This window comes from Podarcis muralis, chromosome 7, assembly GCF_964188315.1.
Source record: "Podarcis muralis chromosome 7, rPodMur119.hap1.1, whole genome shotgun sequence".
Lineage (NCBI taxonomy): Eukaryota > Metazoa > Chordata > Lepidosauria > Squamata > Lacertidae > Podarcis > Podarcis muralis.
Window position 1 is genome coordinate 2,358,908 of NC_135661.1, and position 20,045 is coordinate 2,378,952.

Here is a 20,045-nt window from a genome sequence, read left to right on the forward strand (position 1 = left end):
AATATGAAGCCGTCCCATACAGAGATCGAACCTGCAACCTTGGCATTATCGGCACCGCTTTTAAGTGTACGCTCACCGCATTTATACATTTTAAATTTATTGTTGTACATTGTTTTAAATGTTGGTTTTCCTTCTGGGATTGTACCCCCAAGTGCATTTTATAAGCTGGTCTACGACCGTAATAAATTATCTATCTATCTATCTATCTATCTATCTATCTATCTATCTATTGGTACCGTGTTCTCTGTCCTCCTTCAGAAGAACACGAGGAACAGCCTGCTGGATGAGGCCAATGGCATCCTGTACGCACAGGGGCCAACCTGATGTCCCCATGGAAAACCAGCAAGCCAGACTGGAGCTCAAGAGCAACTCTCCCCCTTCTGTGGTTTCCAGCAATTGGTATTCCGAAGCATTGCTGCCTCTGGCTGTGCAGGCAGAGCCCTTGTGGCTAGAAGCCCCTTCCCTCCTTGATTTTGTCTCATCCTCTTCCAAAGCCAGCAAAGACAGTGGCCATGTGTCTCAGCGCTGTGCGAAGGACTTTCTTTTGTTTTGATGCCACTGCCATGCAAACAGACACACGCACAGAGCCCCCGGAATGGCTCTCATCCCTGCTTCTCACCCCGCCCCCCGCAGTCCATGCAGTTAAGATTACCTTGTCCCCCAGGAAGGGGTCCGGCAGCTTCCAGTAGAAAGCGATTTCGGGAAGGAGAGAGAAGCCCTTGTAGAGTAACCAGTACTGAGACAGAAGAGGAAGATTCAGAGGAAAGTGAGGGGACCAGCTGACAGACGAGTCAAATCTCAAAGCACACTGCTCCACAACATGTGCCACAGCCAGCCAGGCACCACAGCTCAGAGAGAGAGAGAGAACCACCCACTGCCCAGAAGGTGCCCCAAACTCTAAGCCCATGGGGTGGGTGGGGTGGCACAACCACCCACTGACTATCATTCAGCCACCCGCTCTCCCAAAGAGCTGTCGCAACCACGTTCTCCATCTGCCTGGTTCTCTCTGGCTGCTTTGGACCACAACTCCCATCAGCCCCAAGTTGTGAATTGCAAACACAGAGTCAGGCTTCTGGAACTTAGCTGCCTCCCCGCCCTTTGGAAGCAGATAAGCAGAACAAAACGAAAGAAGTCTCTTACCAGTTAGAAATTTTAATGATCACAGCAAGAGAACAAATAATCCATTTCCTAGGAACCAGGGTGCTCCCAATTAAGGGTTTCGCCCACCTCCTCCCTGGTCACCCACTTCACTTCCGCAACTTGTAACCTGATCTAGCAACCGCTGTGCTTTCTGCGCTGCCACCTTTCTGTGCTGCCAAACATGAGCCTAGAATCATAGATCTGGAATGTTCCCCAATCATCCAGTCCAACCCCTGCCAATGCTTGCTTTGCATCTTCTAGATGAGCAATGCCAAAAGCAGGGTGAAGTCCAAGGCAAGAGGGAGAAAAGAGGAGCTAGCTTTGGTACCAGTGGCCCCTCAAATTCCACACAGATTTTGCTTTTTTCAAAAATGCCTTCTAGATATTTTTTTGAGGGGGCGCCTTTTTCTGCCTCTGCTCTGGACAGCTGTGTGTTTGCTGTGTGGCAGAGCTCTCCCCTCCTCACACACCTCTCCATGCCAAAGCTCCATTCGCTGCCCACTCTGCCCTGCTTGTGGGTACCTTTTTGGCCTCAGACACCCTGAGGCGGTACTGGGAGGAAGAGAGCAGGTTGCTGGAGGAGTCTGAAGACCTTCCGCCGGGGATTCCTTGTCCCTGGGGCTTGAGGCCAAGAGAAGATGTTCAGTGAGAGAGGTAGAGAGAAGACAGGAAGGTAGTGGGGAGGAAAGGGAGGATGGAAGGATAGGAGGAAGGAGGGCAGGAAGGAGGGGAGGAAGGAAAGGCAGACAGAAAGACAGAAAGTTGAAGGGAAAGATGGCAGGGTGGAGGGAAGGAGAGAGAAAAGGAAGGAGGGAAGAACAGAAGGAAAGATGGAAGCAGGCAGAAAAGGAAGTGTTATGTACTGAAGTTCTCACCCTGGGCCAGCAGGGGGATACTGCAGATAGTTATGCAAATAAGGGATCGAAAGTGACATTCAGTGATTGGATAGTTTTAGAAAATTGTTACAGTTACATTATACTGGAGCTCTATATAAGCAGGCTGGCTGAACCCTTCAGTTCAGTTCTGTTCTGGCCTGTGAATAAACAAGAGCTGTTTGAAGAATCGCTGTGTCGTCTGATATGTTCACCCACAACTTAACAGGAAGATTGTCTCCTTTCCCCACACAGGGAAGATAGTCAAAGCTGGGGGGAAATATGGGAGAAACATATGTTCAAAATGTTGTCTGTAAGAATAAAATAAAATTATTATAAATTAGTTTGGAGATGGTATCTAACACCAGTCAGATTAAATCAAATAAACAAAGAATATTCAGTTTTATGTTGGAGGGGATGCCAGGAATCCGGGAATTATATTCACATGTGGTGGGGGTGCAAACATTTTTTTGGCAAAGGGTGTTTGAGAACAGAAATCACTATTTACAGGTGGGTAGCCGTGTTGGTCTGCCATAGTCAAAACAAAATAATTTTTTCCCCCTTCCAGTAGCACCTTAGAGACCAATTAAGAGACCAACTAAGCTGTAAGTAGAACTATGGAAGGCACCACATTGAGCTGCATGAAATGGAAGAACTCACTATGTTAAAGCTGACTGAAAGTCCAGAGGCAGCATTATTACCAATTTACGATGGAGTGGAAGGTTCGCAGGCTAGGAAGGACTTGCTCACAAATTTATTGACAGCTGCACAAATTATGATAGCTAGGAAGTGGAAGGGGCAAGCAGAAGATAAAATGGAAGGGTGGTATAAAGAGGTGTGGGATATAGCTATGAATGATAAATTGACATGTGCCATTAAGGTAAGAAGGGGAATAGGAAGGAGAAATGACTTTGAAGAGATAAGGGGGCGTGTTTGTAGAATTTGTACTGTCAAAACGGAAAGAGGTCAAACATCGCAAGAGGTGTTGAAATTTTGGGAGATTGGATAGTGACAATGGAATTGTCTCGGGGTGGGGGGCACATTTTTATTCTTATTTATTTCTGATTATTACTTTGTCAAATGAATGAATGAATACAAAAATATTTTTTTTAAAAAAAAGAAAGAATAGGAAGGTTGGGCAACACAAAAGGATGGAAGGAAGGGCAGAGGGAAGGGAGGACAGAATCCATGGAAATGGGTATAAGACATAAGCTCTGAGCCCCTCTCCCCCACCCCGTGGCTTGGCTTCCCAACCCAATATGGCCCAGATGAGTATGATTTCAGCCAGTGCGCTGGCAGCAAGCAGGTGTGCCCCAGGACAGGGCCAAGCAGGGAGACCCAGGACTCCCCTATGAAGCCAAGGAAGGGCAGGGTGTACCTGGGAGCCGGGAGCAGCAGCAAGAGAAGCGGGGAGCAGAGGAGCCCTGGCCAAGGAGCGAGGAGGGCCAAGGTGGGCTGCCTGGGCAGCTGAGGGGGTCCGCAGTCCTGCTGGAGGGGGTTTGGGGGCGCCCTCCTCCTTCTCCTTGGGAGGAGGGAGTGCCCTGCGGGAGGAGGCCTGCCAGCGGGACAGCATCTCCCAGATTTCAGCATCGCGTCTCAACTGGGCTTCCTGCACCTGAAGGATGGAGGCGAGGGAGTCAGGGAAGGAAGGAAGAAGGTGGGGGGGAGAGAGAGAGGCAGACAGGCAGAGCAAAAGAGGACCTGCAGGCCCAGTACAGAGAGGTAAAGGACTCCTGGACGGTTCAGTCCAGTCAAATTCGACTATGGGGTGCGGCACTCATCTCCGCTTTCAGGCCGAGGGAGCCTGCGTTTGTCCACAGACAGCTTTTCTGGGTCATGTGGCCAGCATGACCAAACCACTTCTGGCCCAACAGGATGCTGTGACCAGCGCCAGAGCGCACAGAAACACCATTTACCTTCCCGCCGCAGTGGTACCTATTTATCTACTCGCGCTGGTAGGCCTGAAAACAGCTGGGCATCCTTGAAAAGGACAGAGCTCAGAATGGCTGCCCAACCCAGGGCGAACACCGCTATCCCCAGCTGGACAGATCCCCGTGGAGCCAGCTTTCGCACTCGTTACCTGGGTGGCTCGCCGGACCCGGCCGCCAGAGCTGGGGATCCTGCCAGCTGCCACGTCCTTCCTCAGCTGCTCCTCTGTGAGGGATGTGGAGTTCTGCTGGGGTGGGACACGGGCGGTGGGCATGTTGAAAGCTGGCTGGCCTCTCGCCTGGCCATGCAAAGCTGACAGCCTCCCCACACCCGACTCCCTTGAACATTAACTGTTGCCCCCCATGCAGAGGCTCTCCTGTTTGGGGGCTCAGTATGGGGTGCCCATGCAGAGAAGGGGGGAAAGGCAGACAAGAACATATTAGGAGGGCAAATGGCACTCCCCCCAATTTGCACGAAGGGTAGGGGTTTGCTGATCTTAAGAGGCAGCACACTACAGACTTGGGGGCATGCACACACCCCAGCCATGCCACACCAGCAGACACTCAAAATTACAGGAGCTGTTAAAAGAGCTGTAGCTCATATGTGGTGGTCATGTAAGATGACAAAGTCATTTTGGGAATTGATATACAGTATAATGAACTGGGGAGAAAATGTTTGTAAGAAAACAACCCAGAAGCTTTTCTCTTAGGAATTACAGGTACCGACATTCCAAAAGACCAGAAAAGACTTTTTATGTACGTGACAACAGCTGCAAGGATACTACTAGCCCAAAGATGGAAGGAAACAACAGTCCCGAACTGCTGGACTATGCTGAAATGTCAAAACCAGGGGTCAGCAAACTTTTCCAGCAGACTGTCCCTCAGTCCTTGTGGGGGGCCGGACTATATTTTGGGGAAAAAATATGAACAAATTCCTATGCCCCACAAATAACCCAGAGATGCATTTTAAATAAAAAGACACATTCTACTCATTTAAAAACACGCTGATTCCCGGACTGTCCGCGGGCCAGATTTAGAAGGCAATTGGGCCACATCCGGCCCCTGGGCCTTAGTTTGGCTACCAATGGTCAAAACTGACCGGGAGACTCAGGAATCAAGAAGATAAAGACTTTAAAGAAGAATGGAAAAAAATTATAACTTACTTAGAAGACAATTGCAAACAAATAAAAACGTCAGCTGGACTTAAAAAATAACTTGTAAAGAAACAAAAGACACGGACAATTTAGAGAAATGAAAACTGTGGAAAATGTAATGATATGTAGTTTTAGAAAAAATATTTTAAGGACCCCATGTAGGGGACGGGGGGGGGGGGGGAGTCACAAGCTTCAGAGAATCTCATGTGTGGATATGTTAAAAGTTCTTCTTTTTTCCACTATTTTAAATTTGTTTGTGTAAAAACCGATAAAAATATTTGGAAAAAGAAAAGAAAGACTGGAGAGCTGTTGCCAGTCACTGTCGACAGCACCGAGCTGTTGTTATTGCTGCGATTATTTTGATTCATGACCCACCCTGAGGTTCCCCAGGGCAGGTTTACAATAATTTAAAATGCAAGATTAAAAAGGGTTTAAAAGAAATGGCCATCTCAATATAGGGTGGGTTGTCAAAACGTTTTTAAAAGCTAGGTAGCCCAGGGAAGTCTGACTCTGTAAAAAGCTGAGCAAGCTCTGTGGCTTCTGAACAAAGCACGGCAGCCGCTTTGGCACAGATCCCAGCCAGAGAACATAAGAAAGGCCTTCTTTTATCTGTCCTAAATCTTCCAACATTCAGCTTTCTCAATGCCATGCATAATAACTTCACACAGTTCCATCACATCACCTCTCGACTCGCCTTTCCTCCGAACTGAAAAGCCCCAAACACTGCAAATCACCTTTCCTCCTAGCGAGTCATCCTCCTGGGGCCTCCTGCCTTCGACAACCGGTTTAGAAGCACACAATACAATAGCATGCCCCAGAACCCGACAAGTCCATGCTCCGTTGCGGGCATCTCTGCCCGCGTACCTTGTGGGCACGGCGCATCCGGGCAAAGTAGGTTTCCTTCTGCCCAACAGTCTGGGCAGGAACGAAATGAGAGAAACGAAAAGAGACAGACAGAGAGAGAGAGAGAGCAGGTAAAGGTGGAGAGTTCATAGCCCATGCCAGACCCCCAAATACATTCAGCCCCATCATTGTGCCCCTCCTGGGAACAAGACTCTCCCCCCTGTCCAGCTTGCCCCCCAGTATTCTAGCCAGCTCTGAAGTGGCGCAGGAAAGCAGGCGCTCTGATCAGATTTGGGGGCTGGATAAAATATTTTCCCTCAACCAGCAGGACTCTCTCATTGAACCTTTGCCCCTCCGAGTTTGAAGTGTCATCCCCTCACAAAATAAAGCACGCCTTTGTGCAACTCACACGTAAGCCTGTGGAACTCCCTGCCACAGGAAGTTGCGAGGGTTGCTAATTCAAGGCGGGTTTGGGGGCAGGCGATGCGCTTATAGACAAATACACAACAAATGGCAAGCCCGATGAACGAAGCTCCGAAGCCGGGCGGCGGGGCGGGGACACCGTCTCCCGCCGCCCGGCTTCGGATGGCTTTCCTGAAGACTTGGGGTGGGAGGAGGGTTTTCCTTCCCACCGCCAACATTCAGAATGCTGTTCTGAATGTTGGCAGTGGGGAGGAAAAACCCTCCTCCCACGCAAGCCCCGGGAACAGAGGGAAAGCGCTGCGCACCTTCCCCTCTGTTCCCATACCTGTCCTGAAGGCTTGCGGTGGGGAGAAAAGCCCTTCTCCGCACCGCCAGCCTGGCAAGCAGTTTCCCTAGGAACGCATTAATTGATTTTCAATGCATTCCTATGGGAAACTGTGCTTCGCAAGACGAAAAACTCGCAAGAAGAAAAAACTTGCGGAACGAATTAATTTCGTCTTGCGAGGCACCACTGTAATTCTAGAGTTGGAAGGGACCACTGAGGGTCATCGACTCCACCCCCTGCAATGCATATTCGAAGGCAGGATTGTCAGAGGGTAAAACAACAAAGGAGGTCTGCCTCCCCAATCCTAACCGCCTACCTTCCTGGGTGTTGCTTCATGGTTTCTCTCTCTTCCTCCCAGCCATCTCGAGAGGTCCAGAGGGTGGCAACACCAGAACGGGCCTTCTCTGCTTTTATTTTAATTTTATATACTGCGATGTTTTTACGTGAACCGCCCTGAGACCTCCGGGTATAGGGCAGTATGTAAATCCAATCAACAACAACAACCATCTCCCAAGAAGGAAGTCTCACTTTTCTGCTGCCCTGATAACAGTCCCCACCCACTTCCAGCCCCATGGAACGGCTTGCTTTGGGGGGAGGTTGGCACGGATGGGGGGAGTTCGGAGTACCCAGGATCCACACAGGCTTGTGCCACCTTCTGCTGGCAAGGGGCTGCATCATCACGGCCTAGGACCCTCGTACCTACGGGACCATCTCTCCCGGTATGCCCCACGGAGAGCCTCAAGGTCCATATATAGCAACACCCTAGAGGTCCCAGGCCCTAAGGAAGTTAGATTAGCCTCAACCAGAGCCAGGGCCTTCTCAACACTGGCTCCCGCCTGGTGGAACGCTCTGTCTCATGAGACCAGGGCCCTGCAGGATCTGGTTTCTTTCCGCAGGGCCTGTAAGACAGAGTTGTTCCACCTGACCTTTGGCTTGGAGCCAATTTGATTCCCTCCCCCTCTTTCTTTTTTCTTTTTCCTTTCTCCTCCTGTGATGAGGCTGCATTTTAATATTTTTATGTTTCAATATTTTAATTGCTGTATTTTAATCTTGTTTTTAAGTTGTATTCATTCAACTTGTTTTTATTATTGCTTGTTAGCCGCCCTGAGCCCGGCCTTGGCTGGGAAGGGCGGGGTATAAATAAAAATTATTATTATTATTATTATTATTATTATTATTATTATTATTATTATATGGACCTCACATGCTGACTGTAAGAGGACATCCGCAGGGGAACCCCTGAGTCTAGTCTATTTGTGTGGTTTTCTGCTAGAAAAACCCTGGGAATGGGGACATAATAATAATAATAATAATAATAATAATAATAATAATGGGGAAGGGGTGGAATTCCTCCCTTCTTTTCCACCAAATCACCACCACCACATTTGTGTCCCACCTGCCTTCCAAACAGCTACCCTGTTCTCATTTAATCCTCACAAGAACCCTGCAAGGCAAGCTAGGCTGACCGAGGCAGCGAGTGGCCCAAGGTCACTCCCGCGAGCTTCGGGCGCCAGAAAAGTGAGGCTTCTTTCTTGGGAGACGGCTGGGAGGAGGAGAGAGAAACCGTGAAGCAGCACCCAGGAAGATTTGCACCCTAGTCGCCCAGGTCCTAGTCTGGCACCCAATGTGCACTCTGATGTCTGCGCCCTCCTTGCTTGAAAACTGGCCGTTGCGCCGTGGTAGAACACTTGCCTTGCATGTAAAAGGCTCTGGGTTCAACCCCCGCTGGCAGCCTCTTCAGGTAAGGCTGGGGGAGATCTCTGCTTAGAGTCCTGGAGAGCCACTGCTGCCAGTCAGTGTAGACAATACTGAGCTAGATGGACCCAATGGTCTGACTGAATCCTCATCGGCCTCCTAGCATCCTTCCTTTCTCATTTGTCTCCTTCTTTAAGTTGGTACCCATGGACTTACCTTCAAAGCCAAGGTTCTGCTGGCTCATCTCTCTCTGGAAACATCCTATGAATTCCCATCCCCACCCCCGGCCCCCAAAATCAGTGCCTTGGTTCACAACAGACCACGAGGAACAGAATTCAAAGAGTCTGTCCGGGGAGGATGACCAGACGCCACAGGGATGGGCTCAAGAACTGCAAGCGCCACTTCCTGCATCCCACAGAGCAGGGCTCTCACCTTGTCGCCCAGGTAGATCTCCGGCAACTGCCAGTGGTAGGTTTCCTCCCCCAGCTGCCCAAAGCGGGCATAGGAGAGCTGAGGGCCCTCGGGGGACATCTCCACCGTGAAGCCGGTCTCGATCCGGGTGGTGTGTTGACGGTTGACCAGTGAGAATCCCTGGAAATTTCTGGGAAGGAAAGGCGTGGTGATCTGCGGGGAAAGAGCAGAGATGGCACAGATGATGATGATGATGATGATGATGATGATGATGATGATGATAATAATAATAATAATTTATTTTATTCTTATTCATGAATAATGATGATGATGATGATGATAATTTATTATTCATACCCCGCCCATCTGGCTGGGCTTCCCCAGCCACTCTGGGCAGCTTCCAACAAACTATTAAAATACTTTAATACATCAAACATTAAAAGCTTCCCTAAACAGGGCTGCCTTCAGATGTCTTCTAAAAGTCTGGTAGTTGTTGTTCTCTTTGACATCTGGTGGGAGGGCGTTCCACAGGGCGGGTGCCACTACCGAGAAGGCCCTCTGCCTGGTTCCCTGTAACTTGGCTTCTCGCAGCGACGGAACCGCCAGAAGGCCCTCGGCGCTGGACCTCAGTGTCCGGGCAGAACGATGAGGGTAGAGACGCTCCTTCATGTATACTGGGCCGAGGCTGTTTAGGGCTTTAAAAGTCAGCACCAACACTTTGAATTGTGCTCGGAAACATACTGGGAGCCGATGTAGGTCTTTCAGGACTGGTGTTATATGCACATTGCAGTAGTCCAAGCGGGAGATAACCAGATGGATGGCAGAGGGTCGCAACCAACTGCAGCTTTGATCTGCTGAACTGGGACTCTTACAGGTGCCACGTAAGATGAGTTCTGCATCGGTAAGAAACTAATCTTTGAGTGTGGCAGCATCTACACTCTGGAACCCCCTGCCTATTGACATCAGGCAAGGCGCCTTCGCTGAAAACATTTTTGGCACCTGTATAAAGCATTTTTCTTTAGGCAAACCTCCCCAGACACGTAGAATGTGGATGTATGTTTCAATCTGCTTTTAGTTTATTGGTTTTATCATTTGAATGTTTTAAAGGTGTGATTTGGCTGATAATTTCATACTTTTGTTCAAGATTAAAATGCCTGTCAGCAAATGAAACTGATCTGTAAAAAAAGTTACTTGAAAAAAGAGAGAGAGAGACATTGAACATACTTTTGTAAACCAAGAAAATCTTTAATAAAACTACATTAAAAAAAAAAAAGCCTGTCAACATTCTGCTTATCCAGATAGGCTTCACCTACACAAAAACGCATTTAGCTAGCTTAGAAAAGAAAAGAGCGAAGGTCAATAGGCGGGGAGTTCCAAAGTGTGCCTTGATAGAAGACTGCTTTCTTACAAATGTGGAAAGAGTATTATGTGGCACCGGGAACAGTGTGTGTGGAACATAGTTTGGTACATTTCCCAAGACCAGCAGAACGAAAATTCCTGGAAGTCCAGGAAAGAAAAGAAGCTGTGCTGCTCTTACCAGGTCCCGGTGGTAGGAGGAACTGGTGCATTGCTGGGTGACGCCCATGCAGAAACAGGGCAAACAGCCTTCCTTGTTCTCCGCGCTCAGGTGGAAGTGGTGCGGCCGACAGCTGCCGCAGGAGGGCCCCTCCGTGTGCGCCTGCAACGGGAAGGGAGAAACGCTGGAGCGCAAAGTAAAGAGGGCAGGGGGCAGGCAGAACCCCACTGCTGGCTGAGCCAAGGTTCACAGCAGCCGGGAAACTTAGGCTCGCGGGATCCACAAACCTCTAGGGTGGAAGGATCGAAGCACCCACAAACCCCAGGCAGTGGGCGCAAAAAGGAGGAGGGTCTGCGGGGAAGGAAAGGGCAGCTGGAAAAGGCGAGTGGAAACAGCATGCGCTTTTCAGGGCTGGGCTGGGACAGAAATGGGTTTCTGAACTTCAAATCCTCCCTCCATAAAATCTATATTAGAAAGGGACCCCTGACCATTAGGTCCAGTCATGGCCGACTCTGGGGTTGCGGCGCTCATCTCGCTTTACTGGCCGAGGGAGCCAGCGTACAGCTTCTGGGTCATGTGGCCAGCATGACTAAGCCGCTTCTGGCGAACCAGAGCAGCGCACGGAAACGCCGTTTACCTTCCTGCCAGAGCGGTCCCTATTTATCTACTTGCACTTTGACGTGCTTTTGAACTGCTAGGTTGGCAGGAGCAGGGACCGAGCAACAGGAGCTCACCCCGTTGTGGGGATTTGAACCGCCAACCTTTTAATCGGCAAGTCCTAGGCTCTGTGGTTTAGACCACAGCGCCACCCGCGTCCCTTGTAATCTATATTATACCCTACACCTTTTGCCCAATGATTCATTCCTGCTTTTTTGCTCTTCATCTCTCATTTCCCATTCCAACAACATTTTTGACAAAGTCTCTCAAGATTTATTTGAAGTTCACCCTATGCTGTTCGTTGAAAGAAAATTATATGAAAATGATGTACCGATGGCATTTGACTCCCACAAGATTAGCGAAAATGTACAAAAACGCCACCAACGTATGTTGGAAGTGCAAAGTGAATGAAGGCACGTTCTACCACGTGTGGTGGACGTGCAAAAGGGCCAGAGCATTCTGGGAAATAGTATGTAATGAACTGAAAAAAATGTTTAACTTTTGTAAAAAACAACAACAACCAAAAGCTTCTTTGATAGGCATCAAAGGAGAAGAAATACCAAAGGACTTTAAAAGACTGTTAATGTATGCAAAAACAGCTGCAAGAATACTGTTTGCCCAGAGATGGAAGGAAGAGGAAACAGCAGCCAAGGAAGAGTGGATAGTGAAAATGAGGGACTATGCCAAAATGGAGAAAATGACTAGGAAGATCAGACACCAAGATGACAGTAAACTTAAAAAAGAATGGTGTAAATTTTATAGAGTACATTAAGGAACAATGTAAAGATTTAAAGATGTTAGCAGCACTTGTAATTTTTTAATAGGTAAAGGAATAAATAAATAAGGATTTAATCAAAGTTGGATATATGAATTAGATGTGGTTAATTTTTTTTTTAAAATGTATCTGTGGAAAACCAGAAGGGAGAGGAGGGAAGTATGGGGGTTCAGGGAACCACACAACTGTATAAATATTGTTGAATTTAAGTTCGAATGATGTTAATAATGAAAACTTGAAAATAATAATAAGAATAAAAAAAAGGAAACGGGTTTCTGAGCTGGGGAGGGAATGCACACAACGATGGGTGCTTCCCCCCTCCTGCCTTACCTTACACTGGCACTGCCCGCTGGCATCACAATGGCTGCTGATGCTTCCATGTGGGTCGCAGTGGCATCGGGTGCCATGATCTGTAGCTGGGGGGGGGGGGGGGAGAAGTGGAAGGGAACTGCTGAGGACAGTGGGTACTTGGCAGGTGCAAGAGTGAGACTATTTCCCCTTCCACCCGCCCCAAGGCTTTGATTCCGCCCTCGCCAGCCCAGATATTTTGAGCTACAACACTCCTCAGCCTCCCGGCTTGGGAGCTGGAAGTCCAAAACACCGGAGGCTGCGACAATCAAATCCTCCTGGGAGGCTTTTCATGGGATGCCAGAAACGATCGAAGTTCGCTTGGCTGCGGAAACCTGGTTTCTCTGTTGGCAGACGGCTCCCTTTGCCCCAGGAGCTGGACTCACCTGTGCACGGTTGCCCCCGGCTGGGGTTGCCCACGTAGCCTGGCGCACACCTGGCCCAAGAGAAGAGGGATGAGTTAAGGGGATGAAAGGAGCAGGGGCCAAAGTCTGAGGGTCTGCTTCAGCCCATCGTCCCCCACCACCACCTTCCAGGCTCAGAAGGACCGAAGTTCACCTCCCTGGCTGCCGGGAGCAAGAGAGTATGTTCTCCCCCCCTTTTTAAAAAAAAATAATTTTTATTTGCACATTAGGAGTTACACATAATGAGACACAATATTCTGTTATAAAGGGGGGGAAAGAAAAAAGAAAAGAAAGAAAAAGAGAATAGAAAGAATGTTAAACAACATATCTTGTCAAAAACATACAGTAATTTAAGAAATACAAACCGTCGATGCCATTGTTATAAACACATCTTTCCAGGAAGGATTGGTTTTCTCTTCATGTTATCCCTTTTTCCTCGCAACTCTCACTTTCTTATCTATGCCTAGTCTCTGGTTTTATTCCCGTGATTTATTTAATGACTTCCTTCTGCCTCTATGCGGTTCCTAATCTCTGATATCTTAAGATTTTTGCTTCCATTTTCGCTCGGCGGAGAACCTCTATACGGATGCTATTGTCCCAGAGATGGAAAGAAGATAAAGTTCCTACCAGAGAAGAATAGCAGATCAAGCTGATGGATTATGCCAAGACGGCCAAAATGACCAGAAGAATCAGAAATCAGGAAGACCAAAAATGTAATAAGGAAGGGGGAAATTTTATAACTTATCTTAAAGACCATTGTAAATGGTTAAAATCGTTAGTAGGATTGGAGTATCACTTGTAGCTTAATGGTGAATTTTGGACACAATGGAGAGGTAAAAGATTTGGATTATCACAAAAGATGCAGGAGGAAATGATGAGGATGATAAAATAAATAATAATAATAATAATAATAATAATAATAATAATAATAATAATAATAATTTTTATTTATACCCCGCCCTCCCCGGCCAGAGTCAGGCTCAGGGCGACTAACACCAGTAAAATTACAGTAAAAACATAATAGGAAAAAAACAAACCAATTTAAAGCACAGGTTAAAATGCAATTTAAAATGCAGCCTCATTTTAAGAGCAGCCCATAGATCAAAACCATAAAGGAGGGGGTGGGAACATAAGGGTCAGACTGAGTCCAAACCAAAGGCCAGGCAGAAGAGCTCTGTCTTGTAGACCCTGCAGAAAGATGTCAAGTCTCTTGTGACAGAGCGTTCCACAAAGTCAGGGCCAGTACTGAAAAGGCCCTGGCCCTAGCCACCTTGCGACTTGGGACCTCGAAAATGTTGTCATTTGTGGACTTTCAGGTCCTCCGCGGGGCATACCAGGAGAGGCAGTCCTGGAGGTACGTGGGTCCTAGGCCTAGATTAAAAGTAGCACCCACAAAGGGGAGGAGGGAAGTCCAGGAGATTCCTTGGGATCTTGTTTTTGTGATTTATGTTTGATATATGTCTGTAAAATTTTAATTTGAAAAACCAAGGAAACAAATTTTTAATCATCATTAAAAAAAAGTTTTAAGCAATGGTCTGTCGGCATAACAACTTCTCTGAAAGTCAGAACCCCCCATTTGATCCTCACAACAACCCTGCGAGTGAAAGAGAGTGAAGCAGACCATGGTCCCACCTTCCTGGTGGGAGGAGGTTCTCGCCCACCATAGCCCAAGAGTTCCTTGCCTACTGAGCTCCAGCTGGATTTTCGAGAGGAAGAAGGCACCCGCCCTCCAATCACACCAGGAGTGGGCAATTTCTCTCCCCCCCTCCAGCCTGAGGGCTCATTCTTACACCCCTCCCTGGCAGAGTCATCACGGCCATCCTACCTTTCGCACTGGCGCCCGATGTAGCCCGGGGCGCAGGAGTCGCAGGTGGGCTGCCCGTCTGTGTCCACAAAGCAGGTCTTGGCAGGCCTGGGAGAAGAGAAGGGTGGGAAGTTAGCAGCCGAGAGAAACCACCCCTCGCTCAAAAGGGGGGAAGAGGAAGGCAGAACGGCTGGCAGGCGGTACCTACTGGCTAGCAGAATAGGGTCCGTAGCATGGGCAGGGTTGGCAGTCTCCGGGGGTCCCACGCCTGGCATCACCAAAGAAACCTGGCTGGCAGCGCTCACACCGCTGTCCTTCTGTGTTGTGCTGGCAGGCCTGTGGATGATGATGATGATGATAATAATAATAATAATAATAATAATAATAATAATTGGGGGGATTGTCATCGCGCCACTCCTTGGTGTGTGGAGTGCTTCAGGGTGCGATACTCTCCCTGATGCTTTTCAACATCTTTATGCGCCCCTTCGCCCAGCTTGTCTGGAGTTTTGAGCTGGGCTGCCATCAGTATGGTGATGACACCCAACTCTATCTGTTGATGGATGGCCATCCTGACTCGGCCCCAGACACACTGACCAGATGTCTGGAAGCTGTGGCTGGATAGTTACATGGGAGCCGGTTGAAGTTAAATCCTTCGAAGACAGAGGTCCTCTGGCTGGGACGGGGCGATATGGGATTGGAGGGGCAATTCCCATCTCTTGCGGGGGTGCAATTAGTGCCAGCACCGTCCGTTAAGAGTTTGGGTGTAATCTTCGACACTTCCCTTTCCATGGAGGCGCAGATTGCAGCTATAACAAAGGCGGCATTTTTTCATCTCCGCCAAGCTAAGCAGTTGGCTCCTTACCTCTCTCGCCCTGACCTAGCCACTGTGATCCACGTGACGGTCACCTCCAGACTGGATTATTGTAACTCGCTCTACGTGGGGCTGCCCTTGAGACTGATCCAGAAACTCCAGCGGGTGCAAAATGCTGTGGCGAGACTCCTTACGAGGTCTTCACTGCGAGATCACATTCACCCGGTGCTATACCAGCTGCACTGGCTCCCGGTGGAGTACAGGATCAGGTTTAAGGTGCTGGTTTTAACCTTTAAAGCCCTATACTGCCTAGGACCCTCGTACCTACGGGACCGCCTCTCCTGGTATGTCCCACAGAGGAACTTACGGTCTTCAAACAAAAACATCCTGAAGGTCCCAGGCCACAGAGAGGTTAGGCTGGCCTCAACCAGAGCCAGGGCTTTTTCGGCTGTGGCTCCAATCTGGTGGACCGCTCTGTCACAAGAGACTAGGGCCCTGTGGGACTTGACATCTTTCTGCAGGGCCTGCAAGACAGAGCTGTTCCACCAGGCCTTTGGTCAGGGCGCAGCCTGACTCCCTCCTTCGGCAATCTTCACAGAACTTTAGCCTAATGGTTGCCATCAATTTGATTTGAATTAATTTTATAATGAAATGATTTTAGAATGTTGTACTATTTTATTGTTGTTAGCCACCCTAAGCCTGGCTTTGCTGGGGAGGGCGGGATATAAATAAAATTTATTATTATTATTATTATTAATAAAGTGGTACCTCTGGCTGCGAACGGGATCCGTTCCGGAGCCCCGTTCCCATCCTGAAGCGAAAGCAACCCGTGTCTGCGGGTCGCAATTCGCCGCTTCCGCGCATGCGAGTGACATCATTTTGAGCATCTGCGCATGCGCGAGCCACAAAACCTGGAAATAACGCATTCCGTTACTTCCGGGTCGCCGCGGAGCGTAACCTCAAAATGCTCAAACCGAAGCTACTTCAACCTGAGGTATGACTGTAATCAATACAGTGGTAACTTGGCTTACAGACGCTTCAGGTTACAGACGCTTCAGGTTACAGACTCCGCTAACCCATAAATAGTACCTCAGGTTAAGAACTTTGCTTCAGGATGAGAACAGAAATCGCGCGGTGGCGGGAGGCCCCATTAGCTAAAGTGGTACCTCAGGTTGAGAACAGTTTCAGGTTAAGAATGGACCTCCAGAACGAATTAAGTTCTTAACCCGAGGTACCATTGTAAAATAAAGTTGTTGTTGTTGATGATAATTTATTTATATACCACCCATCTGGCTGGGTTTCCCCAACCACCTTTCCCACCTCACCCAGGACCTCCCCAAACCACCCTGCTACTACAGGAGCCCACACAGGTGTGGCCAGTGAGGAGCTGCTCCCCTCCACACCAACCCGCCCCAGGAAGTCTCACCTGGCAGTCTCCGGTCTCAGCGTCACACTCGGCGGTGTGCTGGTTGCAGTCGCAGCGTTCGCAGGTCCCCAAGTAGAGGCCACTGGTGGTGCGTGTGTAGCCGATGTCACAATCCTAGGGGAGAGAGAGGGAGGCAGGGCTCGGCTCAACAATAGGGTGTGGTGTAGGGATCAGCCCCCAACCCCACTGTGCCCGTTGACTTGAGAACCCCGAGGTTCTACTCCGAGTCGGACTTAGATGTGACTTAGCGCTCCACTCGCCTGGCAGGAGGGGCCGCGATATCCTGGCGGGCAAGTGCAGTCCTCGACTTCCAGGGCTGGGCTCAGTCCCGTGGTGTGTGGCACTGCCACGTCCATGTGGATGCCAGAGATCCTGCAAGGAGGAAGAGGTCACAGATAGCGAAAAGGCTCTGCCCCATGTTATTCTTTGAAGGAGAACGACATGAAAATGATTCACAGATGGTATTTAACTCCAAGTAGGCTTGCCAAGAGGCGTAAGACTGAATCAGATACGTGCTGGAGATGCAAAGAGGCGGAGGGAACATTCCTTCACATGTGGCGGACTTGTAAAAGGGTAAAAGTATTGGGAAATGATCCATAACGAATTGCGAAAAATGTTTAATAGTACTCCCCCCTCCCCCTAAACCAGAGTCCTTTCTGTTGGGGATAATTCAGACTGAAATTCCCAGGTGTCAAAATAGGTTGTTTATGTATGCTACTACAGTGGACGCTTGGGTTGCGAACGTGATCCGTGTGGGGTTCACAACCCACAGCACCACGTCTGCGCACGTGTGGGTTGCGATTCAGCGCTTCTGTGCATGTGCAAAGCGCGATTTAGCACTTCTGCACAAACCCGGAAGTAACTTGCTCCGGTACTTCCGGGTTCAGCGCAGTGCACAACCTGAAAACGCCAACCTGAAGCATCTGTAACCCGAGGTATGGCTGTACAGTCGTACCTTGGATCTCAAATGCCTTGGCTCCCGAAGACATCAGCTCCCGAATGATTGAAACCCAGAAGTGAGTGATCCAGTTTTCAAACAATTTTCGGAAGCCAAACATTCGGCACGGCTTCCGATTGGCTGCAGGAACTTCCTGCTGCCAATCAGAAGCCGCTCTTTGGCTTCCATACGCTTTGGAAGTTGAATGGATTCCGTTTCACTTCCAACGTACGACTGTACTGCGGCCCGTGTTTTGTTAGCCCCCAAATGGAAAATGAGAGACGTCCCAAGCAAAGAAGAATGGCAACGGCTGACAGAATATGCGCAGCTTGCAGACTTAACATACAGAATGCGAGAACAAGATGAATGTACGTTTAAAGAAGATTTGAAAATGTTTATTGAATACAGTCAAACCTCGGTTGTCACACATAATCCATTCCGGACGACCGTTTGACTTCCAAAACGTTCAACAACCAAGGCGTGGATTCCAATTGGTTGCAAGAGATTCATGCACTCAAGCGGAAGCTGTGTTGGACGTTCTGGTTACAATAATCCATTGGCCAACATACATTTCCATGCTTTGCTGCGTTTTGTGATTTTAAATCTCTGCTGGGGTTCTCTCACCAAAGAGTACTTGTCCCAAACCTGGATCTTGGCATCCAGGGAATTCTCTTTTTAAACCTCTTTATTCCTTGCCACCCTTTCTATTTGGTACATTTATATAGCACTTAATACTAAAATGGACCAGATGACTTTTGGGGGTCCCTTCTAATTCTGTGATCCCCATGGAAGCCTTTTGGGTTAGAAATGTAAGTTTATAGAATAGAATAGAATAGAATAGATTCTTTATTGTCATTACACAAGTGCAACATTGCACAAGTGCAACGAAATTGGATGCCATCCCTTAAAACAACAAAAGCAAAACAACAACAACAACCAAACAAACCACATTCCAGCCACACCCACACCAACACCCATCAAACTCCCAGGTCACACTATCGAGTTACAGCATTCAAAAAGGCCACAGCTCTTGGATAGAAACTGTTTTTCAGTCTATTTGTCTTTGACTTGATGTTTCTATATCTCCTGCCAGAAGGCAGTAGTGCAAACAGACTGTGTCCCGGGTGAGATGAATCCTGCAGGATGTTATTTGCTTTCCTAAGACAACGGGAACCGTACAGTTCTTCCAAAGATGGGAGAGGATGACCAATAATCCTTTGGGCTGTGGTTATGACCTTCTGGAGCACCTTCCTCTCCCTAGCTGTACAACTGGAGAACCAAGCACAAATACAGTATGTAAGAATGCTCTCTATGGAGCCTCGGTAGAAGGACACCAGCAGTCTCTCACTCAGATTGTTCTTCTTTAAAAGTCTGAGGAAATAAATTCTCTGCTGGGCCTTCTTCACCAGAGCAGTGGTATTTGCGCTCCAAGTCATGCCCTGATCGATAGTTACTCCCAAAAACCTGAATTCCGCCACCCTCTCCACCCGTTCCCCGTTGATATACAAGGGCTGAATGTCCGCCTTTTTTTTCCTGTAATCCACCACCAATTCCTTGGTCTTAGCCGTATTAAGAGCCAGATTGTTCTCTCCACACCAAACACAGAGCCGCTCCACCTCGTCCCGATAGGCGGACTCATCCCCTCCTGAAATGAGCCCTACCACCGTAGTGTCATCAGCAAACTTGATGATTTTGTTGCTGGAATAGATGGCTGTACAGTCATACGTATAGAGAGCATAGAGCAGGGGACTCAACACACAACCCTGTGGTGAGCCGGTGTTAAGGCTAAGGGCTGTGGACATATGTGACCCTACTCTAACCCTCTGAGAACGTTCTGACAAAAAATCCAAAACCCAGAGACAGGTGGAGTTGGAGAGTCCAATCGCCTCTAGCTTGGACACCAGTCTATGGGGGAGGATAGTGTTAAAAGCAGAGCTAAAATCCACAAACAGCAGCCTCACATAACTCCCCGGCTGCTCCAGATGGGACAGAGCAGCATGGAGAGTGGTGTTGATAGCGTCTTCTGTGGATCTATTTGCCCTGTATGCAAACTGGTAGTTGTCAAAAGTTGATGGAAGACAGGAAATAATGTGACGGCGCACCAGTTTCTCAAAACACTTCATGTATTTTATACTAAAATACCAAGACATTTTAACCACAAAAAACCCACACCTATTAAGTCGCCACTATATATAAATCTATATCTACATCTACATCTATACCGATATCTCTATATAGAAACATATCATTTTCAACAATTATAAAACATGCTTTTATATCTTATACAGTTTTTTAGACTTTCGTCAATCACATCTGAAAATTTCCCCATCTTTTCCACTTAGTTTACATGTTTTACTTTCACTATTACATTTAAGTATCATAACTAATATCTTTCATCTTTATCTTCTTTGCGATATTTCATATATTCCTCCTTACAAAGCTTCTTGTAGTCCCACTAGTGTAATTTGTTGATTACAATTGCTCTTCAAATAGTTTGCATATTTGTTCCAATCTTCTGCAAATCTTCAAAATATATCTTTCCCACTCACCAACCTTCTACCACCCATGGATCCTTC

The 20,045-nt window shown here is 48.1% G+C and overlaps 2 protein-coding genes across 2 annotated transcripts in view; both read right to left on the minus strand.

Moving 5' to 3' along the window:
- LOC144328326 (basement membrane-specific heparan sulfate proteoglycan core protein-like) overlaps positions 1–20,045 on the minus strand; it is a 150,260-nt gene that overhangs the window by 82,020 nt on the left and 48,195 nt on the right. The window contains exons 25-32 of the mRNA XM_077931004.1: positions 16,793–16,904; positions 16,533–16,646; positions 14,504–14,631; positions 14,317–14,403; positions 12,474–12,523; positions 12,070–12,155; positions 10,329–10,469; positions 8,813–9,004 (exon numbers count right to left, since the gene is read on the minus strand). Of these exons, the coding sequence (XP_077787130.1) occupies positions 8,813–9,004; positions 10,329–10,469; positions 12,070–12,155; positions 12,474–12,523; positions 14,317–14,403; positions 14,504–14,631; positions 16,533–16,646; positions 16,793–16,904 (910 nt within the window). The remainder of the gene's footprint in view (positions 1–8,812; positions 9,005–10,328; positions 10,470–12,069; positions 12,156–12,473; positions 12,524–14,316; positions 14,404–14,503; positions 14,632–16,532; positions 16,647–16,792; positions 16,905–20,045) is intronic.
- Positions 1,212–6,117, minus strand: LOC144328325 (uncharacterized). Its single transcript, XM_077931003.1, has 4 exons — positions 5,959–6,117; positions 4,093–4,188; positions 3,391–3,627; positions 1,212–1,761 (listed from the first exon to the last, which is right to left on the minus strand). Exons 1-4 carry the CDS (start codon positions 6,085–6,087, stop codon positions 1,603–1,605), a joined length of 621 nt encoding a protein of 206 aa, XP_077787129.1. The 5' UTR covers positions 6,088–6,117; the 3' UTR covers positions 1,212–1,602.

Excerpts from the sequence above, each read along its gene's own strand:
- LOC144328325 (XM_077931003.1), bottom strand. The coding sequence starts at position 6,087 with ATGAACTCTCCACCTTTACCTGCTCTCTCTCTCTCTCTGTCTGTCTCT. Across the intron at positions 3,628-4,092 it reads GGGTCCGGCGAGCCACCCAG|GTGCAGGAAGCCCAGTTGAG; the intron begins GTAACGAGTGCG and ends TCCATCCTTCAG. Across the intron at positions 1,762-3,390 it reads CTGCTGCTCCCGGCTCCCAG|CCCCAGGGACAAGGAATCCC; the intron begins GTACACCCTGCC and ends CTTGGCCTCAAG.